At 30.7% G+C, this 16,613-nt stretch overlaps 1 protein-coding gene across 1 annotated transcript in view; it reads left to right on the top strand.

Moving 5' to 3' along the window:
• The window catches only part of LOC145277632 (eukaryotic translation initiation factor 2 subunit 2-like), a 51,171-nt gene that overhangs the window by 24,279 nt on the left and 10,279 nt on the right, over positions 1 to 16,613 (top strand). Inside the window, exons 6-7 of the mRNA XM_080129190.1 lie at positions 9,586 to 9,734; positions 10,555 to 10,611. Of these exons, the coding sequence (XP_079985316.1) occupies positions 9,586 to 9,734; positions 10,555 to 10,611 (206 nt within the window). The remainder of the gene's footprint in view (positions 1 to 9,585; positions 9,735 to 10,554; positions 10,612 to 16,613) is intronic.

The following is a 16,613-nucleotide window of genomic DNA, read 5'->3' as shown; positions in this document are numbered from 1 at the left end:
GCGGTGGGGGATATGAAGTTAGTCCCGGAAAGGGCTGAAACAGTTTACTATTTAGACATTACATTATTTCATGTATATTTTTAGCAGTGGGTTAGGGATATAAAGTCAGTCCCAGAAATGACTGAAACAGTTTACGATTTAAACATTACTTTATTTCGTATATATTTTTAATAGTGGGGTGGCGGATATGAAGTCAGTCCCGGGTTTGAATGAGATAAGTGCAAATATATACTAGCAAAAAGCGTCGCCCAGTATTGAATGAGATAGGTGGAAAACATATAGTAGCAGAATACAGTGTTGCCCGAAATCGAATGAGATAGGTGAAAGATATATACTATCAGAATATGCGGCATCACCTGGGATCGGATAAGATAGGTGGAACATATATACTATGAGAATACCCAGAATTGATTGATGTGTTTATAATGAAATAATCAGCCCAGGCAATATATATCAAAGTTATTATTTAAGTAAGGGGGAGCAACATAGTGGGTTAAAGTTATGAAAATTATTGTCGAAATTAGTAACATATCCAAGAATTATGAAAAATGATGAAATGTAGGTTACTTGATTGGTGTGTTTGTAATGAAATAATAAGCCCTGACAATATATCAAAGTTCTTTTATTAGGAGGGGGCATAATGTGGGTTTTTTAATTATAAAAAATGATTGTTGAAATTAGTAACATATCCAAGAATTATGAAAAATAATGAAATATGAGTTAATTGATTGGTGTGTTTGCAATGAAATAATCAGCCCAGGAAATATATCAAAGTTATTATTTTAAGTAAGAGAGGGCGATAAGGTGTGTTTAAATTATGAAAAATTATTTTCGAAATTAGTAACATTTTCAAGAATTACGTAAAATGATGAAATGTGAGTTAATTAATTGGTGTATTTATAATAAAATAATCAGCCCAGACAATATATCAAAATTATTATTTAAGTAAGAGAGGGCGATCAGGATGATTTAAATTGTGAAAAATGATTGTCGAAATTAGTAACATATCCAAGAATTATGAAAAATGATATGTGATTTAATGCATTAGTGTGTTTGCAATGAAATAATTAGCCCAAACAATATATTAAAGTTATTATTTTAGCAAAGGGAGCGCGATGATGTGAGTTAACTTGATGAAAAATGATTGTCGACATAATTAACATATCCAAGAATTATAAAAAATGACAAAATGAGTTGATTGGTGTGTTTGAAATGAAATAATCAGCCCAGATAATATATGAAAGTTATTATTTTAGTAGTGGGGGGGGGGTGATAATGTGGGTTAAAAATATAAAAAGTGATTGTTGAAATTAGTAACATATCCAAGAATTATGAAAAATGATGAAATGTGAGTTAATTGATAAGTTGGATTTTTTTTATGAAATAATCAGTCCAGACAATATATCAGTTATTTTTTTACTTTAAAAGTGCAATGAGAATGGTTTAAATTATAAAAACTTGTCGAAATTAGTAACATATCCAAGAATTATGAAAATGATGTAATGTGAGTCAATTGATTGGTCTATTTATTATAAAATAATAAGACCAGACAATATATCAAAATTATTATTTAAGTAAGGGGGAAGGCGATAAGGAGGACTTAAATTATGAAAAATTATTGTCGAAATTAGTAACATATCCAAGAATAATGAAAAATGATGAAATGTTAGTTAGTTGATTGATGTGTTTCAAATGAAATAAACAGCCCAGACAATATATCAAAATTAAGAGATAGTAGGGATAGTTTTAATTTTTAAAAAAATTATGGTCGAAATGAGTAACATATCCAAGAATTACAAAAAATGATATGTGATTTAATGATATTTGATTTGCAATGAAATAATCAGACCAGAAAATATATCAAAGTTATTATTTTAGTAACGGGAGCGATGATGTTGGTTAAAATGATTGTCGAAATTATGAACAATGATGAAATGTGAGTTAATTGATTGGTGAGTTGTAATGAAAAAATCAGCCCAGACAGTATATCACAGTTATTATTTTAGTAAGGGGGGAGGCTATAAAGTGTGTTTAACTTATGAAAAATTATTGTCGAAATAAGTAACATATCCAAGAATTATGAAAAATGTTTAAATGTGAGTTAATTAATTGGTGTGTTTGTAATGAAATAATCAGCAAAGTTATTATTTAGTAAAGTGGGAGGTGCGAAAATGTGGGTTAAAATTCTGAAAAATTATTGTCGAAATAAGTAATATATCCAAGAATTATGAAAAATGATGAAATGTGATTTCATGCATTAGTGTGTTTGTAATGAAATAATCAACCCAGACTTATTATTTTATTAAGGACTAGCGGGGGTACCCGGCGTTGCCCGAGTGTTTGTTTCCGGGACGGGGGGGGGGGGAGTTTTAAAAAATGTTATGGTAGGTAAGTAGGAAGGATCAAAAACCCGGAGTCATGAGTAAAAGTAGGAAAATAAAGTGTGAAAAAAAACAAAACATCTGCAACGTTAACAGTTCGGCCACCAAGAAAAGTCCATTCCAGTTGTTTAGGAAAAAAAACAAAAAAAAAACGACTACGGTAGGTCGGCGCGAACGTGAAAATATAATGTGAATTGTCCAGCACGCTAACCACTACGCCACAGAGCACTGCAGCTTAGTTTAGTGATTTTAAATAACTTCACATGAAAGAACTACAAAGCCAAACCGGTGTTCTCTTCTCAACTGTTCCTTGTGAACGATCTCCAAACGGTGTTAAGTGGTGGCAGGGGGAGGAGGAATTTATTAGAGAGAAAATATTTTACCACTTCCATTGATCTTAACCGTTTTTGGCCGTGACTTCTCAGCAGAAAAAGTATAGAAATCTTAGATTCTCGAGGAATTTGAGAAATAATAAGCCTATAACACACCTCAGATAGTTCTGCCGTTTGTGCATATTATATTTGCATGAAATATCTTGATTTTTAATCCTATTAATGTCAAAATCAGACGGGGGGGAAAAAATGAGTTCATTTTATTTATATTAGTAATACACACGGACGAAAAAACGCTTTGGATAATCACAGATTTCAAGGTAGTTCTACTAAAATAGCCATATTTTTTAAACCAAAGCACTTCAAGTCTTCAAATTACTACTGTTTTGTTCGGAAATGAATATACTTTCAAATGAATTAATAAATATGAATGTACATTATATATTTTAAGAGTTTTAAGCAAATAAAGTGATAAAAATGTGAACGTCATAAAATGGCGTTTTCGGTAAGGTTTTGTAATGACCCCCCCCCCTGTTTTCTAAAGGTCCGTACCGTGATTGTATGAAGAATTTCGTCATGAAATTTGGGAACCAATCAGTAGAGGTGTTAATCTTAATACTGTCAAGTGTCCGAAATATTTTTGACCATTTCTTTTTTTGTTGTGTTAAAAATAAGACTTTAATATGACTAGTATCGAACATTTTGAAAAAAAAATTCTTCGGACACCCAGTAGTAAGTAAATCAATCTTTTTACTATCTTTATCAATTAAAAGTATTATTTTATGTTGAGTAGGACCGCGGTAATTGATAATTTAAAAGGACCTACCCGAATAAATAATTGTTGCTATTTCTCGAATTTGGTCAAATGAAGTACTAGCAGCAGCAGCAGCTCCAGCCTGTAGAATCAGCCATAGCACAGCACAGTGTATAAACAACACGCGTTCTTTAATTTTTATTCAAGAACGAATTAAGAAAAACATGAAAATATGAATATAAATGTTCTTATATGTTTAATTAGAGCTATTTTGTTATCAGAATAACATTAGTTTAGAACTATTCGGTTTTCAGAATGTATAATAACAATCCCAACCAATTCGGCATTATGAATCTGTAGCACTCAGAATCTTTGGGAAAATCGCCATTGCAAATTTGACACCCCTAAGACAAAACTGCGAATAAAATATAAAAAAATCGTAATTTCTGTTTTTAAAGTGGGGTTTTTATTTTATTTATGGAATATACTTCCAAAATAAACTATTAAAGTTGTTTCAAACATAATAAAAATATTATTTCTTATTTGTTAAAAAACCGTGTTGACAAAATATCCGCTCGCGGTGATTGAATACGCGGACATTCATTGAATCTGTTGCAATTTCTCACATTTCTCGTCAAATTTAAAAACATGGTTAAAAAAACAAAATAAACTTTTGTAGATTGCATGCACTTTTATTCTTTAAATTAGTTTTGAACAGCGAATTAAAACAATGTTTTACTGCGAACAGCCACAAATGTTTTTTTTTCAAAATCAAAATAAGTATCAAAATCTCGTTTATACATAGATTCGAAAAAGTTGTCAAAAAACAAATATATAACAAATAAATGTTATCAAAGGCAAGATAAGTTACTTTTCTACCTAACTGGATAATTTTCTAGTGTTTTTATTTAATGTAACATGTTTATTCAGCTCGAAAAACGTACAGTGTTTACCGATGTATTGGAAAATTAAAAATGGTGCCCGGCCCGACTCTTTGACACGGTAAGTTTGAGAAAAGGAGTTAAAAATAAAAAAAAAACTATACAAAATACTGTTAAAAACTCACCGAATATATGTCTGTCACATGTCACGGTAACATATATTGAGCGAGTTTCTAGCAGTATTTTGTCTACTTTTTTATTTTTAACTCTTTTCCACAAACTTACCGTTTCAAGAGTCGGGCGGGCGCCATTTTAAATTTTCCAAAACATCGGTAAACACTGTTTTCAAGCTGAATAAACATGTTACATTAAATAAAAACACTAAAAAATTATCCAGTTATGTAGAAAAGTAACTTGCTTTTGATAATATTTATTTCTCATATATTTGTTTTTTGACAACTTTTTCGAATCTATGTGTATAGTAATACAAACCCTCAAAATCTATATCAATATTCTTGAAATTTTAAAAGAAAACACATCAAACTACAATTAGGAAGCTTTTTATTTCGTTATTTTTTTTTTCTACTTATTAAGCGAAAGATATTTTTACAACCTGCTCCAGCGTAGTATAAACGGCCTATGGAATTAACACCTTCAACCTCGAAAATAGAAATCAACAAATTTTTGAACGCTCTCTTTGAAAAAAAAGCTCTCTTAACTTCACCTCTAATACAAATTATGTGTGGCAAGTCTCCTCCTAAAATACTCTTTAACCCTAACAATAACACTAAGTTCGAGTGGCAAGCCCCCCCCCCCAACAAATTTATGGAATTTTCTTTGAAATTTCACAACGCAGTTTCTTATTAAATTAAAACTAAATATAACATTTTCTGACTTATTTACCTGTCGAATACACACACACACACACACACATATATATATATCTTTCTGTAAAATATTTATTTGAAATGGAAACGGCATTTTGCAGTTAGGACAACAAAACAAAAATGAAGTAACGGTTCGTATTCCTAAAACACTCTTTAACCCTAACAATAACACTAAGTTCGAGTGGCAAGCCCCCCCCCTAAATAAAATACCTTTGTAAGCCACATACAAGCATCTAAAACAAACAAACAAAAAATAGATCCTTCCTTAAAGAAAAATACACATGAAAATAAATTGGTTAACTGTCCTAAAATGCTAGAATGGCCAGGAAATGGTGAATTATTTTACATTAAATTTTTGTGAAACTAACCGCTCCCCCCTCTAATATTGTTTTTGTTAGCTTTGTCTCTGTCAAGTTTTCAGTATGTTCACACATAATTTTCCTTAGCCCTTACAATTAATTCAAAGTCCGAATGGCAACCCTTCCCATATTCTCATTGCATAGAAACCCTCTTAAAACTACACATAATCATCTTATAAAAAAAAAAAAAAAAAAGAAAAAAGTTAACTGCCCTAAAATGCTAGAATGACCTATATTAGGAAATTATTTTACATTCAATTCTAAAATAATTTGTTTATCTTTCATTAAAGTTTTTCATGGCATTTTATACATAATTTCCTAAAAAGGTAGAATCACATTTTGGAGGGGTGGTCAGAAGGAGTTGAGTGGGGTTAAACAGAAGGTGTTAATCTACAATAATACCAAAGAAATATTGTAATATATTCATTTTTAAATGGTCTTATGTTTAGATTTAAGTTTTTTGTACATAAAGCACATTACAATTCAACTTTGAGTTCTCCAACTTCTTTTCTGTTTATGGATACATGGCATTTTTAAGGAATTGCTGCATATTTATGCACATTTACTGCAGATTATTTGGAAACCATAAACTTTGGGAGATTTTCAGTTGCATATTCTGATTCCTTGTACAAAAATACACTTATATGGTAAATTTCATTTCTTAGTCTTGTGTTTTAACAAAGATATGACATTTTTACTGAAAAAGTAATGTAAAAAATGTGACGAAACGCATATGGTCTTAAAGAGGGAAAAATATCCGAACGTGTGAGGCACAAAAATAGCCATAACTTCCTTAATTTTAATCAGATTTTAAAAATTTAAAAAGATTCTTTCTTAGCTCATCAAGCTCTTTCTATGCATATCAATATTGAAATATTTCAAGCTATTTCAATTTTTTCATGTGTATTGCTATTTATATTAAGGATGGGGCGATAATGTAGGTTAAAATTATGAAAAATTATTGTCGAAATTAGTAACATACCCAACACAAGAATTATGAAAAGTGATGAAATGGAGGTTAATTGATTGGTATGTTTGTAATGCAATAAGCAGCCCAGCAAACAGATCAAATTTAATATTTTAGTAAGGTTGAGCGATAATGTTGGTTAAAAATATTTTTAAAAATATTGTCGAAATTAGTAACATATACAAGAATAATGAAAAATGATGAAATATGATTGGTGTGTTTGTAATGAAATAATCAGCCTAGACAATATATCAAATTTATTATTTTAGTAAGGTGTGCGATATGGTGAGTTTAAATGATGAAAAATTATTGTCGAAATTAGTACCATATCCAAGAATTATGAAAAATGATGAAATGTTAGTTAATTGGTAGTTGTTTTTTTTTTTTTATGAAATAATCAGCCCATACAATATATCAAATTTATTATTTTAGTAAGGGGAGGGACGATAATATGGGTTAAAATTATTGTCGAACATAGTAACATATTCAATAATTATGAAAAATGATGAAATGTGAGTTAATTGGTAGTTGTGTTTTTTTTTTTTTTTAATGAAATAATCAGCCCATGCAATATATCAAATTTATTATTTTAGTAAGGGGAGGGACGATAATATGGGTTAAAATTATTGTCGAACATAGTAACATATTCAATAATTATGAAAAATGATGAAATGTGAGTTAATTGACTGGTGTGTTTGTAATGAAATAATCAGCCCAGGAAATATATCAAAGTTATTATTTTAGTAAGGGGGTGATATAGTTTTAATAAAAGGGCTAGAATAATATGATTGTGCCTTCATTCATGCTGGACAGAATGCCAAAAGAAATGGCCAGCAACAATATATTACATATGAAAAATGCCGCCGTGGAATTTCCACAGGTCCCGCTAGTCTATATTAATAAACTTAACCTGTTTATTTTTCCCTTGAAACTTCAGGCACTTTAAAAATAAGTTCAACATAGTATTCCAATGTGGTTGCTCGTAATACCATTGATTGGGGGCATGTTTCTGAAAATTAACACTACATTTGATTTTATAATTTCCTATATTAATTTGAGCGTACTTGACGCTCACAAACAAATCCTACATGCATGAAGTCAGAGTAACTTTTACTTGCACTCAAAAGTCTACTACCACCACCACTATCTTACAACGGGACTACTTCATAGGATACATTTTCCAACTCCATCCATTAGTGTTAATTTTTTTATACTTTCATGAAATTGTATTCATTAAACCTTCCCTAAGTAAATACAGATGTCTCCCTGGAGCTTATTCTTTGTAATTTTACAGCATTTTGATTGGCTGGCTACAATGGTCAAGATCAAAGTGTAGTATCTGTTCTTCAGATGCTGCACTTCATTTTCTTGTTCTCTTTCGGTGGAGGAGAAATCCTTCACGACTGAGACAATTTTTATTTTTGTACCTTTTCTCCACGTTAAAAAACGACCCTGGTGTCTAACTCTGTCCCGTGGGGAGGCATAGTAAATAGGTACAATCTTATTTTGGAATCCAATATAATTGGCGAACACTAAACAAAAAAACAATTGAACTTACTACATGGTATCTCCTATGCTTTTTTGTTATCCCAAAAAAAAGTTCTAATACAAACTATGCAACTGGAATTAAAACGGTGTCTACTTAGGAGAGGTGTAGTTGGAGATTGTGCAACTCTTGCCACAAAAAATTCACATGCAGGCACATTTCAGTGAGTAACCATAGTCTGTCAAGATCGAACAGAACCTTTTGCTTGAATTGTATTTTTAAACAAGCATAACATTGGTAACAAACAAAAAATAGTCTTCCAATACTATTTTTAATATTTCTGAAAATTACCGTAGCTATTTTACATTTATATTTTTATTTTAAGTTTCTGAATGTATATTCTAAAAGTTATTTTCTTTTCAAATAAATCACTACTTTTTTATCGTAAGTATAAAACGCATCCATCGTGGTCTATGAAAATCTAATGCAAAATAACTTTCATAGCTTAAATGAGAAATAACCCTCACAGCTTAAATAAATGGGCTTACTTCCAGTTTTAAACACAACTGCTGTCAGCTATTAATAATTGAAAGTAAATTTAATTAAATATAAATTAAATAAATTAACTTTAAATATTTCTAAATAGAGAACTTGAAATGATTATGTTACAACAAATAATTAATAACACTGAGCTAATTATTAAAATAAATTTTCTTTAATGTAATATGCAAATGAGGGAATTCATTGAATGCAGATTTCTTTTGAATACATAGTGTGTGTGTGTGTATGTATATATATATATATATATATATATATATATATATATATATATATATAAAAAGCTGAGTGTGTGTGTGCGCGCGTCTGGTCACGAATAGTCTCCTATATGGTTGACTATTTTAAAAAACTAATTACATATAATGATAGAAGATGTATCGAGACACAGGAATGGGTATGTTTGAGCTGGCAGAACAGTGGTCCATTAAAATTATAGGGTCGGCGTTCACGCCTGGTCCATAAATTATTATAAACAATATATTTTAAATTTTTGAAGAAATTATTTAACTTTTCAAACTCCTTATTAGCTCTGTTGTGATACTGGTGCAAAACTGTTCTGTTTAATGAATTATTTTATTAACTGGTATAGAAAATATACTTGGTATTTTTATTAAGTGTTATATAAAATATGATTACATTACTGTGATAAGTATGCTCTCAGATGATGTAAATAGCACCTCACTCTCTACAACATTAACAGTCGTTTGGGTTTAGAATTAATTTCAAAATAAACTGTAAATGACGGGTTAATTCCAAAGACTTTTGTTTGGTGATCTGATTTTTGCACAATAATCTTTTTATCTTTATTTGTTTTTTTGTTTTTTGAGAAAGACAAAATGTGTGATATAAAATTGCATAAAAGTTGGGTTTTATTTGATTTCTAAAAAATAAAAAATAAAAAATACAAATTCCTTTACAAGTTATTTTAGAATAGTTCTATCTGATAGAATTATTTATTTTTTATTTTTTTTGTTTTTCAGCTGCTCACAAGAGTTTTTGAAATAATGAGAGAAAAGAATCCAGATATGGTGGCTGGGGAGAAGAAACGTTTCGTCATGAGACCCCCACAAGTATTAAGAGTGGGAACCAAAAAAACCTCATTTGCAAATTTCTCCGAAATATGCAGATTGTAAGTTGAACCCCCCCCCCTTTCGTTTTTGTTATTAGTATTTGATACCAACTTTCTGACTCTGAAATATATTCATCTTTTTTCTAAAAGCAATGCTTTGTATTAAGTTTTCATCTGTCACACTGAATTCGATCTTCATAAACTCCTTTAAGTTTAGAACAGAGAAGAGAATTTTATGTAGTAAAGCACTTATGTTGCAATATTTTGATACTATTTATGTCACATGCATCCAGAATGTGAATAAATGTGTAGCAAATTGGGTGAAAAGTTAATAATTTGGAGACTGGGTGAGGAATAAGATTGGCTTAATTGGTGATTGTGCTAGGGTAAGTCAAGAACTTTAGCATTTTAATGTTTTTTTTTTTTTTTGTTTTTTTTGGCCAAGTGCTTTCGTATTGTCCTATTGGAGTTGAAATAACAGCTATATTTAAATAAATAATAGAAAGGGAGGAGCATCTTTTTGAATAAAAGTCTGTTGAAATAGATCAAGTGTGAAAATAACAATCAAGATGAGTAGTAGTCTGCATAATACAGGTATAAATACATTGTTTTTAAATTCTTATAAACATTCAATGTCAATGTGTACCTGTTTTTATCCATACCTAATGTGCATTCTAATTATTAAGGATCTAATGTACATTCTGATTATTATGTGTCTCGGCTAAGTACAAGTGACTAACTTGGCTAAATTGTCGCCAACAGTTATGTCTGGTATAATATGTGAATGGGAGCCTTGCACATTCTGCATAATTCGTTAATGTTGTAAAATATAGTTGTTCAAATTTTTCTCAAGTTTCATGTTATATTTTTTTTATTTCAGATTACACAGAGAACCAAAGCATGTGTTAGCTTTCTTACTTGCAGAGTTGGGTACAAGGTAAGTGTCTCACTCTATGCTTTTTACAATGTGTATTTTTTTTTTTAAATAAGGGAAATGATGTTTGTTCCCATTCCTCCAAAAAATAAAGCAAATATTCTTGCTCTATATTTTAGATGTGATGACCATTATCCCTTCCTCTGCTTCAACTTTTATAAGAAATTCCTTTGGAAATGTACTTCCTTGAACCTCTTTCTGTCTATTTGGTTAACGGCCTACAATGGTACTATAGAAACAAAGGACAAACGTTGCTTGTTAAAGAATTGAAATTTAAAAAAAATAGATATGGTCTATTACTAAAATCTCGGCTGACAGAATTATATTTTTAATCAATATACAATTGAAATTATTGCTGACTGGAAGATTATTAGGAACCACTTGATCTTTTGACAAGGAGCAGTGTAGTCTCTGTCCGATGCTCCACGTTTTTGTTCTCGATCAATAAAGAAGAAATCCTTCTAGAATGAGACAGCTTTTATTTTCATTCCAACCCAGAGTGCTCCTTCTCAAGAAATTGGAACTTCCCCACATTGAAAACTGAATTTGTGTTAACTTTCATGTGGAAATAGGTAAATAGGAACAATACTTACAGATGAGAAATATGATTGTTTTCAAAAGTAAGATAAACATAAAAAAATATCAGGTTTAATCATCATGCAGATAATGAAGACAATCTGTTTTCCCTTTCATGAATTCATCTAATTTATAAAGAATAGATTATTTGGATTTTCATGAAGTTTCTAGCACTGATTTATTTTATTTATTTTTTTTTAAATAAAATAAAGGTTTGTCTCTTATTTCAGTTCAATTTCTTAATTTTATGAAGAAATATGTGCTGTTTTACTTGATTTCTAAAGGTAATTTATAGAAGGCAATACACTGCAGAGGTGTAACAGATTGATACAAATAAATTAAGGTGCATAACGGTGGAATAAACTATGCATATTCACCTTTTATTAATACAATATGCATTTTTTTTTTTTTTTTATATATACTTTTAACATTACATTGTGTTCTTACTCATCTCAGTATAATCTAATAGAAGTTCCGTATCTTATGATATTTGGAGAAAATTTCCTGTCTTTGGATTTTAGTTCAAACTCTCCGGATATGTGCTTGAATTTTAGTTTAAACATGTATATGGGGGCTGTTATAAACGTAAGTAATTTCGTAGTGATTGAAATGAACCCAGATTTTTTCCTTTTTTTTTTTTCTTTATTTGATTTGATCTTCATAGTGAAATATTCCTCTTTGACATGTCCATCTTTTTTATTTTCGTCATATCCTTTTATGCACTTCCTTGAACCTCTTTCTACCTATGTGGTTAGGGGCCTGCAACAGTGCTATAGAAAACATGCATGCATTGTTGCTTGTTAAAAATGGACTTTTTTTATACAGTAAAGTCTTATTCAAGCATCAACTGAACAGTTTTTGTCTGAAAACTTTTTCCTTTTTGTTACTTCATTTGACACAGAAAATTTATCTAAAATCAAAGTTTCATACAAAATTTTTTGATAATGAATTTATGTTGGTAAACAACAAAAATATAAGAAAGATTTTTTTCAAATATTAATGCAAATGAGCATGAACTACAATACAAATTTTGACATGTTGCTTGAAACATGCAATTGATTAGAACGTGGAATATTATGAATGAAATATTTGGACAAACTAGCGCTTGTATCTTTTTGGAATATTCTTGCTATTATTTCTAATCTTGGATGTTATTCTCACAATGTTTCAAACTTCTTCAGGTGAGTTTTGTTGAATTCTAAAATGTATCAAAAATTTGGAACTGAACTTTTTATTTAATCCACCAAAATGCGAGAATAATATTCAAGATGAAAATAATAATCCGAATTATCAATCATCATTTCAGAGCGGAAAGACCGTTTTTAGTATCTCCGAAAACCTGTTGGAGTGGAAATAGCTTATTTGTGAGAAATTTATCAGTAAAGTATAATCAAGGCCATTCAGCTTCACCCATGATGCACAATATCACCATAAATGCATGCTATTTTGAGGTTGAGCATTGAGCCAAGATATTTACAATTTTTTCCAAGTATATTTTAGAAGATGGCTTCTGAAATATTCATCAGTCATTCTGTTTTACATTATAATTATTTATTTATATAATTTTTATAGTATTGCCTACTTTTGGTTAAGTGTTTTTTTTTTTTTTTTTCCTTTCAAATTCTTCCTTGACTAATTTCTTCCAAACTGGGCTTCGTATTGCCTTAATACGTTTCTTTCCCAAGTTTTAAACATATGTTAATCTCTAAACTCTGTTCCCTTACATTTGATACATTATCACTTCTTTACAGATTTTAATCTAGACAAAGATTTTTCATTTCATGCCTTTCTGAGAACTTTTAAAAATCATTGGTTTCTTGAAATGTACTCCCTTGAACCATTTTTCTGCTTATGTGCTGGCAACAGTGTGATATAATAAAAATAAAAAAACGAATGCTGTTGCTTGTTAAAGATGGGCCTTTTTTAATTGATAAGGTCTCTCACTCAAGCTACACTTAGAATATTTTTGTTTTTTAGCATAAAAATTAACAAACATTACTTGAACAGGTTATTTTGAGGACAAAACTCTGTATATAGGCAGCAATTTAGTTAAACAAGTATTGAAATAAACATTTGTCAGTTTTCTGTATATATTAGTTTTTTTTTTTTTAAGTTGTATTGATTATCACTTTTTTATAATATATATATATATATATAATATATATATATATATATAAAAGGTGTTGAAACTGACCAACATTAATATTGATTATTTACCCCATTTGGGTCATTTCATTTTTTATTTTTTTAAGTATGTTCATTCAAAAAGATGTAAATATCTGTATAGGGAAAGTCATTAGTTAGGACAGCTAAAATGTAATCCATCAAAAATAATCTCATGTTTGGATTTTAGGAGAGGTGTCTTAAATAAATCCGTATCCTGAACTATAGGATGCAAGCATTATCTTTTCCTTGTTATGATTAATTTGTGGAAATTCCTTAATTATCATGCAACTTAATACTATGGATAAATCCTGTTGAAAGACACATTTGCTAGACCACCCAAAGTTAAGCAACATTTAATCTAGTCGGTACTTAGCTGGATGACTCTTTGGGAATATCAAGTTGTTCTTGCAACAGTGTTTACTCTGGTCAGTTTGAGTATCTTGTTACTTAATCTGTACCACATCATGTTCCATGCATGGCAATTCTTGTTAAGATTGCAAAAGATCAACCAAAACCAATCCCATCATTATAGATGCTGTAAACAAACATTTAATCCAAGTATTAAATGGATATCAACCTTGCTTGCTAGGAAGTATAACTAGTAACAGATTGGCGTTTTTTTTCACAACTGTAGCACAGGCTATCAGTTGTGCGTAACTCTGCCAGGCTGAGAATAAATAATGAAGTACAAGAAGTGGCTATTAAGAAACTTAATAAGCTTCCCACTTTCTGAAAGCTACTTCTATGTAGAAATGGATGTTTATTTTTAGCTGGTCTGATAAATAAATCAAACTGATAGTTTAATTTTTGAAAATTTATAAACTATTTCTCTTCTTGGCAAACATTTTAAATGATAGCTTTATTTGAATTGTGTCCCCTTTTATGCACTTCCTTGAACCTCTTGCTGCCTATGTGGTTAGGGGCCTGCAACAGTGCTATAGAAAATGTCTGTTGTTGCTTGTTAAAAAATAGGCCCTTTTTTATACAATGAGGTTTCTTATTCAAGCTTCAACTGAACAGTTTTTGCCAGAAAACTTTGATTCCTTCTTATCACCTAGTCTGAAGCGAAGAATGTAAAAAGAAATTTATCGAAAATAAGATTTTAAATAAAATTAAATATTTTGATATAGATATATCAAACCACAGTGTAAAATTTTTTTCAACTAAAAAGAAAATACTCTTTTTTTTTTTTGTGTGTGTGTACATGGATTAAGGTAGTAAGAATTTTATCTTTCTTTCTTTTTTTTTTTTTTAAACCCAATCATTTCTTGAGATGCACTCTCTTGAACCTCTTTATGAATTTGTGGTTAGAGGCCTGCTATGATGCTATAGAGACAAAAGGCAAGTGTTGTAGCTTATTAAAGGTGAACCTTTTTTTAAATTAAAGTCTTTCACTCAAAGCTTTACTCACAGAATGTATTCAAAAGTGTATCAAAACATGAAGTAATGTTTACGAAAATCTTACCTAAACATGTAATTTGGAAGTTCAACTCCTACATTTAGTCAATAATATATAAAAATAAGTATTAAAAGAAACAATGTTTTTGACTACTATGTAACTAGGCCTCACTTTTCTGGTCACTTCTAGAGAAATAAAACAGGATTTGTGAGCGACATCCTTTTTTGGATACCATTATACTGCAAATAATAAGTTGGACGAACTTGTTACATCTACATTGGCCAACTTGGAGAAGACTGGGAGACCTGCCGATAGCGACGTCTAATGGAATTAGATGGCTGGAATAGGTTGAGAATTCTCAGCTTAATTCATTGATTTATTAATTGATGCAACTTAATGTGCTTAATGTAGTGCTTTTGGAAAGCTAATTCTTTGTAGAAAAGATGTTTATTTTTAACTGGCCTGATAAACTAATCAAAATGATACTTTAATTTTTAGAAATGTGTAAATAGTGGAATATTGCTCAAAACAGTTTTCCCCTTTTATGCTAATAGCTTTGTATTTTTAAATTGTCCCTTTTGCGCACTCCCTTGAACATCTTTCTGCTTATGTGGTTAGGGGCCTGCAATGGTGCTATAAAAAACATGCATGTGTTGTTGCTTGTTAAAGATGGGCCTTTCTTTTAAATGGATATGGTCAAATACTCGAGCTCAACAGAACAGTTTTTCCCTTTTGACACCTAATTCTAACCTTTGCGATCAAGGCTGCAAACCACCAGTATTTCCTCCTGTATCAGAAAACATGCTATGTGATATACAAATATCTGTACGTGATGTTGCCAAGCTAATCAAAAACCTTGATTCCAGTAAAGCAACCGGCCCTGACGGTATTCTAATTATAGTACTCAAAGACTTCAACCTGAACTTGTGCCCATCCTTACAAAACTGTTTAAATGTTGTCTTAAGGAGAATTGCTTCGCATCACCCTGGAAAATCTCATCAGTATACCCCGTATTTAAGAATTCAGGTGATCGCTCATCTCCCTCACAGTACAGGCCAATAAGTCTCCTGTGCGTCAAGAGTAAGTTGCTGGAATTTGTGTTAAATAGAGAAGTAATCAACCATCTCAGCAAAAATAACCTTCTTAGTGACACACAATATGGTTTCCGTTCTGCTAGATATACAGCAGATGTGCTTACAGTTATATCTCATAGGATTAGCGAATCGCTCGACGGAGGCTACCTTTCTAGGGCAATTGCTCTTGACATATCAAAGGCCTTTGATAGAGTATGGCATAAAGGTTTACTTCACAAGATCTCCAGCTATAGTATAGCTGGAAATGTCTTCTCAATTATTAAATCATTTCTCTCTGATAAGTTCATAAGAGTAGTGGTTGATGGGCAGAAATCAGAAGCTCTTAGTATTAATGCTGGAGTCCCTCAAGGGTCAATCCTGGGTCCAACTCACTTCCTGAACTATACTAATGATCTTCCAAATCACATCCTTACATCATTCGTAGACATCTATGCTGATGACACTACTATCTATGGTAGCACATCTAAGACCGTAAACGACCAAGTTCTCTCTGATTCTCTCTCCTCTGATCTTGAGCAAGTGGTACAATGAGGAATGAGGAAAGAGGTGGCTTGTTACTTTTAATGCACCTAAAACCAAGCTTTTATCTTTACATCATCAACACTCTGATCCCTATCTGGCATCAATTGAAATGAATGGCTCTTGTCTTGGGGAGGCCTCATATTTTAACAAGCTTCTGGGCTTGACCTTTACTCCTGATCTTAAATGGAACACACACATTAAATCCGTTGCAAAGGCTGCTGGAAAAATGGTGGGATCATTCTATATCC

Source organism: Euprymna scolopes, chromosome 6, assembly GCF_053919585.1.
Source record: "Euprymna scolopes isolate OS-2025 chromosome 6, ASM5391958v1, whole genome shotgun sequence".
Lineage (NCBI taxonomy): Eukaryota > Metazoa > Mollusca > Cephalopoda > Sepiida > Sepiolidae > Euprymna > Euprymna scolopes.
Note: the sequence above shows the minus strand (reverse complement) of the source record. Positions and strands in the feature narration are given on the sequence as shown.